At 44.4% G+C, this 18,950-nt stretch overlaps 1 protein-coding gene across 4 annotated transcripts in view; it reads right to left on the bottom strand.

Moving 5' to 3' along the window:
- FGFR1 (fibroblast growth factor receptor 1) overlaps nt 1–18,950 on the bottom strand; it is a 185,599-nt gene that overhangs the window by 102,676 nt on the left and 63,973 nt on the right. For all 4 annotated transcript variants that reach the window (XM_069214012.1, XM_069214013.1, XM_069214014.1 and 1 more), the window contains 2 exons: nt 13,386–13,558; nt 3,048–3,171 (listed from right to left, as the gene is read on the bottom strand). In XM_069214012.1, coding sequence (XP_069070113.1) covers nt 3,048–3,171; nt 13,386–13,558 — 297 coding nt within the window. The remainder of the gene's footprint in view (nt 1–3,047; nt 3,172–13,385; nt 13,559–18,950) is intronic.

Below are 18,950 nucleotides of genomic sequence, written 5' to 3'. Positions count from 1 at the left end.
GAAGACAATACAATACACACATCTAGGGATCTACTCTGTTGTGTGCACCTGGGTTACAGAGATAAGGGAGGACGGAAAAAAGAAGTACCTATCTCCCCTTTGTTTGTGCTGTGTGTGAGTTCCTTATATATCCAACATTTTTCAGGCAACAATAAAAGTGCCAAGATAACTCTGGTGATTAATGTACCTACTGACGAGAAATTGGAGTTTTGTTTAGTAGCAGTTTTGACTCATCTAGGGTAGTGTGGAGGGTTAATATGCCTGCTGCAAAGAATTTATACTGCGCAGATCACAGAACAGTATTTTATGTTTAGTGCTCAGTAGGATAATACTTTTGTCACAGAGATCATTTTGTTACTGTGCAGTTAACAAGTTACAATCCTAATCTAGCTAAGTGAGCTATGAACTGCGATCAAAGAGCTGCATGCAAACTGCGTGGTACAGGTTAGAGAGTTATGTTTTGTCCCCCCAGGCTTTGATTATCCTAATTTTACTAAAAAAGGTTTTGGTAGAAATAAATGGTTATTAGTAATGTCAACCCTAACCACTGTGATACATTCTAAATCCTGAGTTTATGCATCCCCAGACCAAAATGCCTACCAGTATAGAGGACATATGAATCCTACACCTTATCTGTACACTGATTTACACATGTATGATTCACTGTCTCTCTGTGTATGTGATTTAAAGTGCTCCAACACCCTATGCTAGTAAGAGGCGCTCTAAAACAAATGAAATACAAGGGAGAGAGGCACCGTTTGAGGGTGATGATTAGGGAATCACTGAAAGGCCCTAATAAAGATTGATGTATTCTTGTGCACTGTAGGGTCATCATTTACTATGGTTAAAAAACGAATACAACTGAATTTATAATAAAAAATGTGTTGCAGAATGCACCATTTTTGCATTTTTCCCCAAACTTTTTGGTGGGTGTGTGGGGACCCAAGCCCCATTGCAGTGGTTAGGGTCACTATGCCCTCAATGGGGGCGGGTATGACAAAATTTGCCAGGGCTGCTTTGGGGTCCCAGTCCGGCCCTGGTGGGACGAGTCCAGACATAAGGGCCAGTCCCCCATACTTCCTTCTAGGCTGTCTTTGTCTTGTCCCTCCTCTTAACAGGAAGTACAGAAGGTCAGTTAAGCCCTCCTAACCAACCTGCTTCTTACTGGTGGGCTGGCTCCCTTGGCATGATGCAAACTGCGGAATCAGGAAGGCATAGTGGAAGGGGGACAGGACTTGGCATCGATTTCCCCTCCCTTCTCGAGGTGGTATACAGCTTTAGCCAGCTATTTTAGTACCAATCGTAGCAATTTGCGACCTATATGGGGACAGATTGAAGCTTGTGGACTGGCCGGTTGATGCAGGGGGTTGGAAGAGGAGGAAGGTCAGCTCAGCGCCACACGGTTGGGTGGAAAGAGGTCTAAGCCGATAGTGTCAGCCAAGATGGTGCATGGGGCCACATGAAGGCCTAGCCACACCCTTCACTGGGGTCCAGACAGATTAACACTGCTAGTCATGCAAGGCCACTAGAGTGGACTGTACACAGATTTTCCGTGATAGTATTATGCTTGTGTGCTCAGCGGCTAGCGGGCACTCCCTTGCCAGCTCTTATCTTGTTTACCTTAAATCAGTAATCATCGACGAGGCATCGCTTCCTCTCAGACTGACAGGCTGCCTGGGTCATGGAGGCATGCTTGTCTTGCAAATAAATAGTTTGACAAAAAGACTGGGCAGGTGAAACACATCTTCAGACGAGGGAGGAGGTGTGCAAACATGGCGCCCATTCAGCTACAGTTCAAAGGTCAGACAAGCTCCAGGAGGTCTCAGTTGTGAACAAAGCCTATCGTGGTGATGAGCAAGGGCAGATCCTTTTGTTCCACTTCCCCCACTGCTGCCTTCATTTGCCCTTTGCAATCAGACAAAAAAAAAAAAATCACATTCTTAATGCTTCATTTACTGGCATTTAGGGAGCGACCACATGTGGCAGTCCGTTGTTTGGCTTCCGAGCTCGTTAATTAAGGCGATTACATTTTAGGCTTCTTTCGTGCATTTAAAATCATGGAACTCGCCCAGTATTACCACTTTGCCAAGATTGGACCTTCTGAGAGAGGAAAATTCCAGCCATAACTAACAACGCTATCAAGCCATCTTTTAAAAAGCGAAAGAAAAGGAGGTCGAACAAACAACCGTGTCAGTTTAAAGAGTTCACCTCATCTAATGCGTTTCTAAAATGTGCCCATTAGCTATTTTTTTTTTTTTTACACTAGGCTAGAGTTTCATTTTAAAGTAATACCGCCCATATCTTTTCAGTGAAAAAAGTTTTGTATTCACAGTTGATGTATATTTTTGTAGGGGGCTGGAGGGACATTTTCTTCTTTCTGCGTCCTCCTTTAAGTTAAAATTGACTTTTGCAGAACATACACCACCGGGAGGTTGAACCGTCACAGCACCATGGTTTCTGCTGACACCAATACGTTTGACGTCAGGGAAAGAGCTCCATAACTGCAGGAGCTTTCTTATTTTATTGCTCTGTGCCAACTGCTGGCAAGCCAGCACGAGGGCAACTTGAGACCTCCAAGAAAAATGTGATTTTAGTGATCGAAGGGAATTTGACAGAGAGATTTTAACTGCTCTGATGTAAAAGAAATGGAGACAAGCTTGTGGAAACGGGCTTCCTTAACCAAAGGACGTGGGATCATAGAAGGGCTAGGCAGCGAGTCTAATTCTACTCACCAACACAATGGTAATTGTGACCAGGACATGCTGAGCTGCATCAGCTGCAACCCTCTGAACAGTGTATGTTCATGTGTGTTTCTGCCTCCACAAGTCATCTACAACCATGAGCAGTGCGACTCTCTGCGCATGTGGTGCTGGCACAAAGGTACACTGTGACCGATCCAAGATTTGGTCATTGACATTGCACGGGCCTACAGGACAGTCTACCGGCCATGGCTAGACCATGACCTGACACGCGAGATAAAGTTTCAGAAAGGAGCAGAATAGGAATGTAAAGGAGAGAACCATTCCCCTGTGCCCCCACCATCTTACCAACAACATCCAGCTGGTACGTGTGGTTTATGCTTCCATAATTGTTCTCCACAAGGCAAGTGTAGTTTCCCTTGTCGGACGGCACTACGGAGTCCATAATAATGCTCCACGTCTGGTAGCGAACCTACAAATAGGGGGAAAAACACATTTAGTTGACATTTTCTCTCCTGTTTTTAAGGAACAGTGTGCTCATATTTAACCCACACCGACAGGTTGTTGATGCATCTTAGACATCTTAAGAAGTTGACTAAAGCGGCTTTCAAGCAATCTCTGCATCAAGGGGAGTAAATAAATGAAACAAAAAGGGAGAAATTAATCAACTAATTTTCAGTACAAGAGTACAGTGTGCCCACCATACCGGCCTCTGCAATCTACATAGCAGTATTTTACTGCAGATACATACAGAAGAGAGATGCAATAGTCGTGCTTAAGTGCGCTCGAAGCGGGTCAACCACATCCCACTGACAAGACAGACAAAGGCCCAAACACGACTGCAAATGCGGAACATCTTTCTCGGCTGACAAAAATCACTTAAATTGACATCACAATGAGCATCAACAGGGGTTGTCTCGATGCACCCACAGCTGGCGCTTTGATTCTGATGTGAGGGGTATCAGGGATATGTTCTTTAGATTTGACCCCGTTCTCACATTATTGGCCAGAGGTCACCTCTGCTCTTTTTATGCCTGTGCAATGGTAATGACTCCCAGCTGTCTCTGCGGGGCGCCATGGCCACGTCTGGCCCAGCAGCAAGCATCTGCCCTCATGCAGTGCACGTCACTGGGTAACTGCACAGATGGACCGGAAGTGATTGCAGGCAGCGAACAAGGGGTGCCTGCAGCAGGGCAGAGTCTGAGCTTAGCACCACAAAAGACTAGATGTGGACAACAAGAGCACAGGAACAGCACAGGGAAGGCAGTCATAAGAAAAGTGTGCCTGTGTGTTTATTTAATGACAAAGTTCACAGAGGCACGAATTCGTGTTGTTCTAAGTGGTATTTGCAGCTCAAGTTTGTTTCTGGGTATTTGTGGACGGAAATATTTAACCACACAGCAGACACGTGAAGTAACAAGAGGTTGAGATCTCCCAAGACTAACATTCTACTTTCAGATATCAATATACAAGCAACAGCACTCAGAGGTGCAGTCAATCGAGCGCGAATGAAATTCCAAAACAAATGTTCAAATCAAGTATTGAAAAGAAGAAGCAGCAAAAAAACACACACACATGCAGTCTATATTCTGCCAGCTGGAAACCGGATTTGAACTGGTGCCGAAGGATGGGCATGTTGCACGTTGCGAGTTAAGCCTCGACGTTCTAATAAACAACGACACATAATACCCTCTTGTTGAAAATATATAGACACTCGCAGTGAACCGAAGCACCAAGGCTCCATATCGAGTGCCCAGGGAAGGCAGCGCCATTTTGAGTGAAAGCTCAATATGCAAATTAGTCCCAATGGCATCAATTATCCAGAAACCCAGAAGAAAGTAAGATAAAGTCTACAGTAATGGGGTCAACCTGAATACAGGTGGAGGAGCACCCGCAATCCCTTATGACCTCTACCCCATAACACTACTCTGCTTGCCTTTCCATGGTAGCCCTGCACAGAGCTCAGACCTCTCACTGATCAGCGAATGCACCCAACCAAGGCCCATCCATTTATAAATGGGGCTGGTCGGATCCCACCCAAGACACAGGATGCTAGGCTTTCTGGAACTACCCTTGCCAGCTATACCTAAGGTTGGCACATTCGTAGGTCCACATAGAAGGGCAAACTCTTTATTTAAGCCAGGTGGAACTCCAAAGTGATTTTAAATACAGGAATGACACCTTTGTAAGAGGCCACGGGTCCAGAATCGAATAAACCTGGAGACAAGGATGTTGAACGGGGACAATCTTCTATTAGACATTACAGGGACAGGATGAAGAAAATGACAAGGAGGTCACAAGCATGGAATGGAACATAAGAGTGCATTTTTCAATAGTGGTTTTTGTAAAGCGCTGCATGCCACAACACCCTACCTAGGACAGACTCAGAGCGCTTATAGGTGGCTACAATCACAGAACAGAAATAGTTATTTATCTATAACAATATTGTGCTTCAGGTGGTAGAGATTGGAATGTTGTGCACACTCCTGATATCTAGAGGTTGGGTAGAGATTTTACAGTGCCTTTCTTGGAAATGAGTTTAGAGGCAAAGACAGGCATCCTGTAACACGACTTCCATGTGATTTCAAGTCTAAACCTCAGCATGCCCAGAACTGAGATAACAAAGCTTTCTGAGACAAAACTAGTCCAGAACAAGCACTGCCAAAGGCAACCGGTTTGGGTTTACAAGCTAAAGCATATACCACAGAAAAGCCAGCAGGAGCCAACAGAGGGCTGTAGCCGTAAAGCAGGGCCTCATACAGGTCAATGCAAGCATTAAAGTTAAGATGGAAGGATAGACCCAATTTGGTGATAGGTTTAGGTGAGAGATGCATACTGCAATGGGCTGAGCCAAGAAATGGTAGACACAGTTTTAAGCCAATGGCTGAAAGAGGCTTGTTGAAGAAAACCAATGATTAAAAGAGGCCTAAGCAAAGCTCACTATGTATATTGTGAGGATTAAGTCTGTTTGACAACTGAGCTGTCAAAACTCAGACTTCAAAAAGTAAGGCACTTTTATAGCAGGCAGAAGGTACAGAACAGTGATGATCACACATAAAAAAAAAATCAATTTGTGCATATTTAAGATAATTAATCTTCATAGGAAGAGACAAGAACAGAAACGAGAAAGTGCTGGATATTCTGTGCCTTTTGGTGCTGAACACAGTGGTCATGATTGATGGAATTTGGGCTGACCGTTCTTTTTAATTTGTACACTAACCCAGATGACTCAATTTTAATGAATAAATAAAAGGCGAGCGTGACAGAGCGCATTACGCTCTTCCAGCTGAGACCTGCGTAAAGGAAGGAGTCTCCTGGGAGACGACATTTCATTCACTCGGAAAAAACTCCTGCCAGAGTCCTCTTCGAAGTACGTGTGTAACACCACACGGGTAATGACAAATGTATACTGGAAACCAATCCATTGGGGGCACGACCAGCCCCAAACCAACTGATAGGACCTGCCAAAACCCACTAATGGGGGTTTCCTGAGGCCCTGTCGGTCCCTTTGGGTAGTCATGAACATTCCCACTGATTTAGTAAGTACAGCTTCGGAAGCGGGACAGAAAGGCGCCTTGCCAAAAGAGATGCGACACAACCTGTGTGAGCAGGGATCCATTAATCCATAAATGGAGAACCTCACCGAGAACGTGCTTGTGAAGGGAGAAAAAAAAAAACCAGTGTAAAATAGTGCACAGTACTGAGAAGAGTAAAGACTGAGGCAGGGGCGTAACTTCGGGGAGGATTGCAGCCCCCCAAATAAATGTATTTGGTAGTAAAAAGATGGGAACGGGTGCTTTCAGTCGGGTGTGGTGCGGTCACTATTGGATTTCCCTAACGGTTTTTACCCTCACACACAGACTAAAAAAAATAAAAAAACACACACACTCTCTCTATGTGTTTTTTAAAGTTCTTAATAACTGTTTGTTATTTTATAAATGTTGTTTTAAGTACCGCTAATAGTCCACACTGCTTTGTCTTTCCACAGTCCCTTCAGCCTTTGCTCTCATGTCCTGCTTCTCAGATAATGTATGTAAAGAAGATATTCCAGCCTGACGGATGGGAAATCTGAAGTTAACCCCCACCCACCCGACTTCACTGACCACGCTACGGCCCTGATTGCAGGCCCTGATTGCAGGCCCTGCGGAGTGCCAAGAGTGTTAGAAACGAGCACAGGAATTCAGTCTCTCTGCGGGCTACTGCTGTCTCCACTACTCTGTCCTTTTCTGGGGCAATGTTTTAGTCTGAAGGGTCTACACTGCAGAGTTTTGATGAAGTGTAGATTCCGGTGCACACCTGCAGCAGATCACGTGGCAGGGTTGAGTCAGATCAGCCACCATCTTTGATGTATGAATAGACACATCATGTAAACACAGACAAAAAGCACCACATTGTATGGGAGAAATCAGCAATATTTGATGGTACGCCATGGTGTAATTGCTGCCAAATACCGGTGGAAATTTTACCCTGAGTTGTCCATCCCATCATACACTGCAAAGGCCTCAAGGTAAAGGAGCATTAAGAGACTGGAATGACCAACACCTTATCCAGCATAGAAGGTTCATTTTCAGACAAGGAGGTCAGTTTGCAGGAAGCATGCATGCCATCAGAATGCTTTATTTATGGCAATGTTATGGCAATCAGCACGCAGAAGCAAAGAACATTAAGACACTCACTGATTTCCAAACAAACAGACTGCTCTGGTCTCCCCTAGATACCACCACAACGGATCAGACCTACAAAAAAATTATGGGGACCGATGTAGCAAAAGTTTTCCCCCCCCCCCCATTCGGTGTCCCGAGCTAATAAAACTGCAGAACTTTTTTGTTAAGTTAGTAATTGACACAGTGTGTCAGAACCAAGCGAGAGACTAGGACAGAGATCATTGCAGAGCCACCCAGGTTTCGCAGTGATACGGCCAGAGCCACTTGCAGGAGATAAACCGTTGATGGTCGTAGCTTTCATGAATGGGACAGTGACTTGGGGAAAGGCTGAGTTTGGCCGATAGGGTACTCCCATCATAAACACGACAGAGAACCCTGTGCGTCAAACTCGCAGTCTGCTTGCTCTATTTTGAGTTGGGAGGACCGTCAGTTTTCTGATGGTGGTGCCCCCACAGACTGCTTCCTATGTTTAAAGCACACTGTCAGCCATCGCGAGACAAAACTTGGTGTTCACGCACACACAAAAAAATAAACATAATAAATAATGACTACCTCATACCCTCTAAGAAAACTCTCAGGGTGTGGAGGCCATTCGTTTTTTAAAGACAAACTCGTGCATTGGGAGTGCGTTTTTAAAAAACAAGAAGGTTTGGTGCATAGCTGCCTAAGGGTGACTACCACACACGAAACTGTCAGTGCCTTCACAGGAGGCTCCTTGGTGGTGGTCCCTAGGAGCATACAGAGATCACTGTCAGGCCATCGACAAACTCAAAAATATGGTGGTCTTCGTTCCATCATGGTGGCCGATATAATATACTCCCACCACCCTAACAGACCGAGGGAAATCCACCAAGGGCCAAATCAGCTCCTTGCTTTTTTCATTTGTCAAGAGAATAGCTCAGCGTAGCAGGGTGGTGGAAAACCATTCTATGCGCCTTTTCAGATTAGGAGTTCCATTTTAAGATCCGGAGCTGGAACATCATACATGAAATAAGTCTTCACAGAATTTTTATACTGATAACACCGCACAGAAAAAAAACAATTAAAAAAAATAACTGATTTGCATAACACTTTCCTTCTATTAATTGGCAGTCTCGCCAGTAAACACACACAAGTATTGGGGCAGAGGGGTCCTCTCCAAATCATGCTGGTGAACAACCGTGGTGTTCGTGCGCTCAAAACTAAAGAATCATGTCCTCTGATGCAACATCCTTCTATCTACCAAAAGTGAATGAAAGTTTTTTTTTTATATAAAAAGATGAGTGATTAATGTTCACACAAAAATAAAACCAGTATGCAAAGAATGAGCACAATTTAATGCTAAATATTTCCAAAGCGGGTACAATTTGCCATTCTTTCCACATTTGATGTTCCTCCACCCACAAGGAGGCCAGATCGGATTCAAAATGTTTACAGGTTTAAAAAGCTTGATTCAAGAAAAATGGCCATCAGGTGATTGACTAGAAAAAATTACCCTGCCACAATATGATTAAGCCTGTTGGCAACTAAGTGGCCTCTCAATATGTGCAGGTTCTTAGGAAGGCTAAGGGAATCATGTAAGTCATATGTCCTATTTGTTCTCTGATATACTACCAGTTCTTACAAATTTCATTTTGGATTTTTTTTATCCCATTTCAAGTACACTTTTAGACTAAAAATGTTTTTTTAATCTGTGTTGGAAACCACAGGGAGCACATTTTGCATGCTCGACTGAGCTACAATGTTTAAGATCATCTTCAATTTGCACGACCACAAGTCTTGAAAGTCACTTCTGGGCAAAAACAAAAAACATTCATCAGCGTATAGGCACAGATCAATGCCAGGATCACTCTGTTCACCTGTATGTAACCATAAATGGCTATGGTCCTTCAGGTCGTATACCCTTCACACCTGGAAGGTGACTGCCACCCCCTGCTCCTCGAGATCACCATGGCCCGTCAGAGCAGAAACGAGTGGCAACAATTTGGGCAACAACTAACAGCGGACCTCGATATAGGTTCCGTTCAGTGGAACCACTCAACAGGGCGTTAAGCCTTAATGTAAAGATGCTATTGGAAGAAGACCATTGATGGACCTTCAGGAAATAAATTGAACTACTCTAGATATTGTTTTACAGGCAAAGCGGGTGGTTGCAAGATAACAGGGAAATCCAGCTAGATGGACTACTTTTATTCAAGAGTGGGAGATGCAGCTACCACTGACTGCTTGGAATGGACACAGGCTCATTTACTGGTGGGAAAGTGAGGGAAAGCACACTGTCTGCTAATGAAGGGTCTGGTGATGCTCAAACACATTGAGGCCGATCAGGCCCAGTGTCTTACTTTCGCAGCAGAGTTGTAGACATGCGCCAAGCACATCTAAGTGACGCTCCTTCCCCACTGTGGCAGAGTTCATGCTACCGGGTGGAGGAAGGCAGGAAAGAAGTCATTGAATCATGTCCGCACCTTCAGATAGGCGGTAGACATTGAGGGTTCTCTCCTTATTCCCCTCCCGAATTCAACGATTTTATTATTCGACAGATGAGTTCTGACATTGAGCGGTGGGTGCACTAGACCCGACACTAAAACCCAGTCTAGACAGTATAAGCAACAACCCTATGGCAGCCATATGTCACGGCTACGGCAATCTAAATGTCTTCCAATAGGTAGACTACAGGGGACGACAGCACGACTGATGAACGTCCACGGGTTCATGATTTTGCAGTACAATCAATCCATTTTTTGGACACAAGAAGCTCGAGCCAGCCTGTGACAAAGCTTTCCCATGGAAACCTTTAACCCGAGGGCTGAACTGCTTCCCCCCTATTGTTTTACTGCTAGAAAGCCATCTCCTTATTACAGTATCAGGTTCTCGGCGGGACAATGCTGCTTGTAATATTCCAGCACTTGGAGTGTCATTTACACCTGCAGCAAATCACTTCTGCATCACCAGGAGGGACACAGAGAGGTTTTGTTCGAAATGGTGATATGTGAATGGTAATACTAACAGCCCCCTGCAGTCCATGGCAACCTGAGTTTAGTTGGAGGTGAGCTCCCACTTCCAAAAATTCGAAATGCTGAGCACAATGCTTCAATGGTGATTTATTCACTCTCGACGGTTTCACGCCCTCTTGAACTCTCGGTAGCGGCCCCCGGTGCGCCGGGATCGGGTCTTCTCGGAGTCGGGTTGCTTGGGAATGCAGCCCAAAGCGGGTGGTAAACTCCATCTAAGGCTAAATACGGACGCGAGACCGATAGCCAACAAGTACCGTAAGGGAAAGTTGAAAAGAACTTTGAAGAGAGAGTTCAAGAGGGCGTGAAACCGTCGAGAGTGAATAAATCACCATTGAAGCATTGTGCTCAGCATTTCGAATTTTTGGAAGTGGGAGCTCACCTCCAACTAAACTCAGTACCTAAACACTTGGGAGGTTTAGGGTCCAGGCCTCCGGTTGGGGCTCTCACAATAACTCTAATCAATTTGGCAATTCAAGGAAGTCAACTGGCTGGACCTTTTTTCTAGTCCATGGCAACCTACCACGGGAACGTTGGCAGGCTCGGGTACAGGTAGGCAAATGTGATCTTATACACCACTTGGTCTGTTACTAAACAGTCGCCAACGCAGCTTCTGGGAGCTGCTGGCCTATGCTGAAGTGTACAGAGCAGCAAGGCGTAGGGAGAGAGGGAGAGAGAGAGAAAGAAAGAAAGAGTCTCTCTCTCTCTCTCTCTCTCTCTCTCTCTCTCTCTCTCCCTCTCTCTCTCTCTCTCAGCAGGCGAGTGGATGTGCCGTTTAAGGAGGGCCACTGGCATTATGCGGCAGGGTGGCACCAAATTATGTGACAGGGTAGGCAAAATTTTGCGGCAAGAAAAACCAAATTATGTGGCATACTATGGCACATTTTTTAAAAGTATTACTTCATTATTTACACATGGGAATACTAAATGGGTAACTATTTCACCTGAATACATGTTTAATAAACAAATCCAGAAATTGACATGTTGCAACGCTTTTAGTAACTTTTGATGTGTTTGAGCTATACCATTTTGTGTTAAAATCCACACATTAGGCAGCAGATGATTGATTATGTGGCAAACGCGGAAAGTCCATTCCCATTTAAAAAGAGCGGCAGACGCAGACTCGCATAATTTCAGTGGCGATGCCTTTAAGGAAGATATTTACCAAGGTGAAAGGATTTGCCCGCAGTAATAGACTTGTTAAAGGCCCCAAACTGCCCCTCCCCTGTGCCGCAGGCTTATGCCGAAGGACGGGTGGGAGAAGCCAGCATCCCTCAGCAACAGCGGGTAACTGTGCCAGTGAGTAGAAGTGGACACCAACACAGTTATACAGTGGCACCTTGCGCGACTCGCGTGAGCCAGCTGCCTCCCCACTCAGCTATTGGAGTTTGTGATAAGAATTCCTTTCGCCTTGTGTAGTATTCAGGAGATCCAGCAGCGCTCATGTTTTTCATTATAAGTTCTTAAAAAGTTGCGCACAGTTTGGACTTGGCATCCAGTCTTTTCATCATCATTCTGGCTGACGTCCTCACTGCCCCCAAGAGAGAGAACTGCATTCATCTTCCACATCTGCCTCAACCATTTCTTTCTGTCTGAGGTTGAGCCACTATGGGCTACATTTTATGTTAAATACATAGATATACGTGTTTTTTTATTTTTTATTATTTGTTCCACTAAGGCCAGTTCCCTCGCACCACTTATAAATTTTTTCATGGACTTTAAGTTTTTTTATCAGTTTTCTTTCTGTGCTCAAAAGAGCGTTGACCACCAAGACACAACATAAGCTTTAGATGGAAAACAGTAGAACCTACTCTTTTCATACATCCAGGAAAAGAAAGTGCAAGTGTGCACAACTCGACCTACCACGTGACACTTTGTGACTGAGCACAGAAACAATACACATGCTTCCTATAGAACACATCAGGGGCGGCCGAACAACTACTGAGAGTGGTGGGGCGGGCAAGTGAGTGGGGGTGGGTGCAAGGAGGGGATAAATAAAATAAACGTAAACTTACCTTGCTTGCAAGGTGGTGATGTCCTCCTCGCTCCGGTATCCGTCTTCTCTCCAGGCTTCTACTCCCGCAACCAATCCTGGCACTGCTTTCATGTTGAGATAAGCACCAGGATTGGAGGGAGCAGCCTTTCTTGGCATTCCCGAGGGCACTGGAGGCCTGTGCTTCCTCTCAACCCAGCTTTCTAACACATCTGGGTTAAGAGTTTTAAAATGTGCATGTCTGGCTGGTCGTCGCAAGGCACTTGACCAAAGAGAGGTGCGCATTTTAAAGAAGTGCTCAAGCAGCCCACCGCTCCTCCCTGCTACTGACACTCAGCTAGCGCTGCCCACCCCTACACTGGGTTCGGGACAGGGGACGAAAAATTAAATTGTAATAAATTAACTTTATAACCATTTTTCCCCAACTCTGGACAGTGTCTGGGGGCATTTTTTACAATGGGGTTCGGCTCCTCCACTATAACAGAAGCCGCCCCTGGAACATATACACAACACATTTATAATGCCAGTACACAGACGGGCCAAATAGTTGGTTGTGCTCACAAAACCACTTCCCACCATGATGTGCCATTCATTAGTAGCCAATGGAACACATTTGACAGAAACGTCTACTGTGCATCAACTAAGGCTCGATATACTGGACAGCGGACCACCACAGTGCCAAACAGCATTTGCCATCTAGCATGGCAATGAGCACATATCTCTCGATTGAGATGTCCTTGAATAGTCCAAGATGTCACACATGTTTTGAGTGTGTTTGTTAGTAACACCTGGACTGGCATTTGATGGTAGCAGAAGGAGCTTTAGGTGGTGCCAACTGCAGTGGATGTCAGTGAAATACCTTGGTCATAGCACTTGTCTTACAAATTAAGCACTGACTAATTAAGAAAACCATTCACAGAACCTTTTTTTGTTTAACTCTACTAGCTTCACTCTCACCTCATGCTCCCCTATTGGATTAACAGCTAGCCCACCCAGCCACATACTAAAGTATCGGACTGATGCTAGACGACTGGTGTACCTTATATCCACCGATCCGGTGATCGGGCTTGAACTCCTTGCCATTCTTCAGCCACCGGAGTGTTGGGGAAGGGGTACCGCCAGCCGGGCATCTGAACTTCACCGTTTTTGCAGCTGGAACAGCATGAAGCTTCTTTTCCATTTTTTCAGGATGAGCCCAAAATGGAGCCACAGCTACGGAAAGAAACAAAAGTCAAAGTCAGATGTGCTGAAAAAAAATCTCTTAATTAAAAACATTAATAGGGATAAAAACAGAATCTGCACGAGTGGCCTCGGCAAACATCTTAAAGACAAACCAAAAATATTTGTGAAGGTCTCAGTGATACTCAAAGAGAAGCATGAGTATTTCCAAGTCGATTTTAGAGTCACGAATTTCAACACTTAAGACGCTGGGGATTTGAAGAGGTTACCTAAACTCCACTCACTTAAGCATTTTAAAGATCTTCAAGTGCTGAAGGAGGCTCATAAAGAAGAGTTTTTTTTTTTTTTTTTTAAACTTTCAGGATCACCACTTTTGTTTATGTAATCAATTAATCCGTAACTTACATACAAAGTGTCTTAAATATTGGAATCAAACCTGCAGATCTGGAATCTGCTTCCAATTTTGCAGAACTGTTAGATGCAGGCAAGCAAGGTATGTTGCACATCAGACAGTTTTCTTTTTACTATACTTTAAGTGGCAGCAGGAGAACTAAAAATGCATGCTGTCCTGGCTTCCGCTGCAGATCATGAAAATATGTATAAATGCCTCCACGCCGTACTCACGTGCAACCTGAATTTTAAAGGTAAAGAAACTCCTCAAATCATTAAGTGACCCACAAATACTAAGTCACTCAAAAATTCTAGTGATTCATATTTTTAGCTAGTTTTCCCCGCTTTGGCCCACTCAATAAATATCACTTGGATTGAAGGAGCTTAGTGGAATATGAAAAAAAAAAAAAAAAAAAAAAAAAAAACACCAGTACGCCAGACACTGAAACAAGATAGTGTCTTCTATAGGAGAACTGCCATACCTTCCAGTCTCATTCGTGTGACAAACTCTGATCCTGAGCTTTTAAAATATATAACCCGCTACAGTGGGCACCATCGACGTTTCAAGTTTGACTACTCCAGCTTGTTTATTTATTTAGGCCTTCAAAAAATGTTCAAGCAATCACGGGACAGAAAATGCTGTGACAAACTATCTCTTGAACCTTACACAAAGTGACCAGCAAGTTTCAGCTTGCTTGGAATAGCGTCAAGATGAGGAGTGGGTAGGTATGCAGTTAATACAGCCATTTCGTGACCTCACCCCATATTTCTAGCCTCATCATTACACCTCAGTTGCCAGACCCACTGCTTATGATGCACCCTCAAATAAAGAAATATTGGCAAAGCCAGTGGTCTGGTGCTAGATGCCAGCCTTTTGACTTTGTCAGTTTGTTCTTTGTTTTGTCATAGATTTTGCAAAACTTTATTGTTGAAGAAACTGCTTAAATTCAAACATTTATTTTGGTCTCAAAAACACGCATTGCCATAGTAGTAGCTGAAAATTTAATTTTTTTTTTTTGGTGTTTAGAAGCTTTTTGTGTGAAGGCAGAATGTGGCCTCTCATACAATAGTCAATGGCTAAGTGGGCTGACTCACTGTGCTGTAGTGGGCAGAATTTAAACGTGAACGACCGTATCAGACCAATGCAAGTGGTGGACTAACTGAATGCTCCTACAGATAGGTATAATACGTAGGAATGTTAGTAAAATCAAAAACCTTTAGCTAAAGTCGCACTTAAAGTTCATCACTCAACCCCAAAAACTAAGTATAGCAGATCATTCTCATTTAACACCTAGTCACATATTTTAACTCGCTTTTTTATGTTCTGCAAACAAATACATTTCAAATTGTGGCTAGTCAGGCAACAACTCATTTACAGGATGTGGAGGTCTTAATAAGACGCTTTTATAAAATCCCCGACTCCTACATCTCCACTCTTTGATGCACAGCATTGTTCCATAGCATGCAGTAGCGTCACGGAGCACTAGTAATTACTTACAAACCAGAGGGACAAAAGCAAATTAACGGGAAGCCTATGTTCTGGTGCATTGGGGATTCCAGGGGATGTGAGCGAAGTAATTAGAAAGTCTACAGTGACAAACACGAAGCAATATCCCTAGTGCAACACTATAAGGCGGGGGAGTGCACACTTAGTGATTTACAAATTTACAAGTTGCAAACTCAGAGATTTACAGTGTTGGCACAACACACTTGCACTCACAGCAAACCTGAACTCAAGGAGAACTATCTACAATGGAACGACATGTGGAACCCTCAAGTATCTGCAGTAACCGCCTGCTCGAGTCCATCACTTTAAGGCCACCCGAAGAGCATGGCAGCTGTGTGTAGACACATTACCACAAACAGGCAGTACATGTTCTGAGAGGGTTACAACCAATCGCACTATGGGGTTAGAAATTATTCAAGTGGTGGTAGAAGTAGTCACAGACATTCTTCGACTTCATCCACATTTTGCAAGAACAGGAAATGGATTAGGATGGTCATATTACAAAAAAAAAAAAATGCTTGGAAAATGGTGAGTTGCCATTGTCAAAACGCCCATTTAAGGACGAGGGTGCAATGGCCATCTGAAAAGGTGCTCTGGCTGTCAGATAAAAAGGAGAGGTGCTATGCAGGTTGTTAGCATGCTTGAAAGGTTGACTCCGAAGCCATCCACGTCAGGCGTGCCAGATAGGTGACTTAGTTGCACATGTCCTGGCAGAATTTCAGAGGCACTACCGACTCACTAGCTCACTACTGGCCGCCCTGCCCCTGAATCTCAACATACCCCGCCCCACACCCTACTGGGCCTTGAAAATCAAGCCTTGCTCCTCGTTTTCCGCTTAGGTGCTGCAAAGGCATAGTTTGCTGGAGGGCGTCACTTACCTGTAAGCGGATATCCACAATCCTCACTGCATTTGTTTGTTCCTTGCAGTAGCTATCAATGACACCAACCACCCCCTCCCCCCCTTAAAGTCACATTTAAGAGCTACCTGACCTGCACTGCTAGCCACATAGTGACACCTGCTGTCGCTGTGAGGTGTAAGGGAGATACTTCATCCCCCCGGGGCCTGGGATACACTTTCAAATTTCTATGTAGTACCTCACATTTATGCAACAGAATAGGTTAAAGGGGGGACCAGAGGGACAAGAAGGTAAAAGCAGCCTTTGTTACAGCAGATCATGAGAAAGCACAAAGGTAACTGTATACAGCCGAGTATCGTCCTTTCTTTTGAGCACAGTGCACAGCAAGACAAGGAGAACGGGCTGAGTGTGTCTGCGTACCCGGTGAATTATCTGCACTACACTGAGCTATCAGCAGTAAATAGGAGACTGAACCCTCATAGGTTTAATTCCTTCCCTTCAAAGTCTAAGAGATTATTACTCCACCCACTGGAAGACTTCATGCAACATATGGAAAGCCTTACACCAGTCCTGCCTATGAGGGCCTAATGAACCATATCCCCTTCTGAGAATTGGAAATCTCAGCAACCTCAGCTGTACGCCACTATCTGCTCTTCTCCGCTATCTCCACGAATCCTCAGCAACATTTCCTCTCAGTATAATAGCCTCAGATGTCCAACAACCAAAGTGGCCAATCAAAATAGGCGACCAACCATAATCCTTTAGTGTTGGTACTCGAGTAAACATGCTCTGACGTGGCAGGCAGTTATCAATAAAAGATAGACTAGGAGACTCCCTGCTGCCGAAACAAGGCCGCAAGTAATTTAAGGGGCAACCACAATACTTTTACTCAAGGGAGACCTATCCCCGAAAGCAGTAGGGCTGCCCAAAGGAGGACAGTGAGCAGACGAGATCTATTTGGCTTACTATTTCTGCCTGCGACTCAAGACGCACAAGATATAAGGGTACAGTCCCCTTAAATGGTCAACAAAAGCTCTATACCTACAAAAGCAACCCAAAACTAACCTTACACCAGCTAAAGGTAGACGACGTAGGACAGCACCAGGGAACCACAAAACCAAATAACCTAGAATCCAAGTCTGCTACTGAAGGTGACAACCTCAAAAAGCAGGAAAGTGTCACTAACAATCATTCTTGAAAAAACCTCGGTTTCAAAATTGGAGATACATACAGTGCTGACACATTTAAATCTAGATCTCAGTCTCACACTGAATCGCACACAACGGGGTTGATTCAACACAATATGCAGGCACAGTCTGCCTGGAAATTAAAAGCTATGTTTAATTAAATATCTTTATAGACAAGTAGCTCTTCTTACTGCTGTTTGGATCTAATCTGCATTTATCTGGCTGGCTTTAACAAGGGCATGCCAAGCGCAGCTCCTATGTCGCCTCTGTGTGGACCTATCTAGCTGCCTGTAACCAGTGCATGCCATGGACACACCACCTCACTCATCCCTTGCTGCAGGGTGGGCAGCATATAATGGTGGTATAACATGCCTCCAGAGGTTAAACACCGTCCGTGGCCCTCTTGCACTTGCCATGTCAAAGCCACTTGTGTTCAGATCATCACCAAAGATGTGGTCTCTCTTAACACAGGTTAGTATAAAATGGTTGCAAACTATCTGTACACTTTTCCTTGCATGACACTTCATTTGTAGAGTGCTGATACACGAGGATGTGACAGTTGTGGGGCGCACTCTCTGGGCTTCACAATTGACACAAAATCACTACACTTTAGTTGACAACACAACCAACAAGCTTCCATATCATACAAAAATCATGAAGCATCATAAGACAATGAAATTAAAATAATACAACCAACATATGTATCATCAGCGACCCTCCCTGTAAGTGATCAGTTTTAATCATGTAATTAATTCTTGTATGTTAAAAAGCAGATCAGCAATATGATGAAGGCGTTGATGTAGGCCACAAGGCCCCACAACGTGACCTCAATCTTCTGGTGCTATTTGCAATATAGCAGTAGAAAGCTTACATGAGTCCCCCATTCCGGCTCAGAATTGCAGACCATGTAGTGTGGACTCCTGCTTTGCATCCCACATGACGTGTGTTTTCGAAAACAACAGCTGGAGCAATTGATCAGATTTCAAGCCAGATGCAAGTGTCAGAAACGAGGCTATATCCGCCATTTAGATACAAGAGGACAGTCGATCACAAAGGGTCAGCCAACATGTGGAAGAAAAATAAAATAAAAAGATGGCCAGTTTCACCCAAAGGATAGAGGGAACCAGAGACACAAACAGGTGCCTTGCTTCATCTTGAAATCACAAATTCCTCAAGTTCCCCCAAAGTGCAGTCTGGTGCTTCCAAGAACAGCAGCTGGGTGGCACGGATGGAAGCAGCGGCCTTATGAACATATGGCGAGAGGCAAGCCGAGGCCCAAGTGTTCCATGAAATATGTCAAGTGCAGCAGTGTTCAACACAGTGCTCTTGCATTTTTTCACAGCTCTTTAGAAAGCAAAGTACAGATGTTTATTAGAAAATCTTTCAAGAGTTAAGTGCACAGAAGAACGCACAGATGCGCCACAGTTGAGTGTGAGGACATAGTCAACTGCATGCAGTGTTGTCTCGCGGCACTAGACCACAGA

The sequence above is a fragment of the Pleurodeles waltl genome, chromosome 11 (genome assembly GCF_031143425.1).
Source record: "Pleurodeles waltl isolate 20211129_DDA chromosome 11, aPleWal1.hap1.20221129, whole genome shotgun sequence".
Classification (NCBI taxonomy): Eukaryota; Metazoa; Chordata; class Amphibia; order Caudata; family Salamandridae; genus Pleurodeles; species Pleurodeles waltl.
The sequence above is the reverse complement of the archived record's forward strand: the minus strand, read 5'-3'. Positions and strand labels throughout refer to the sequence as shown.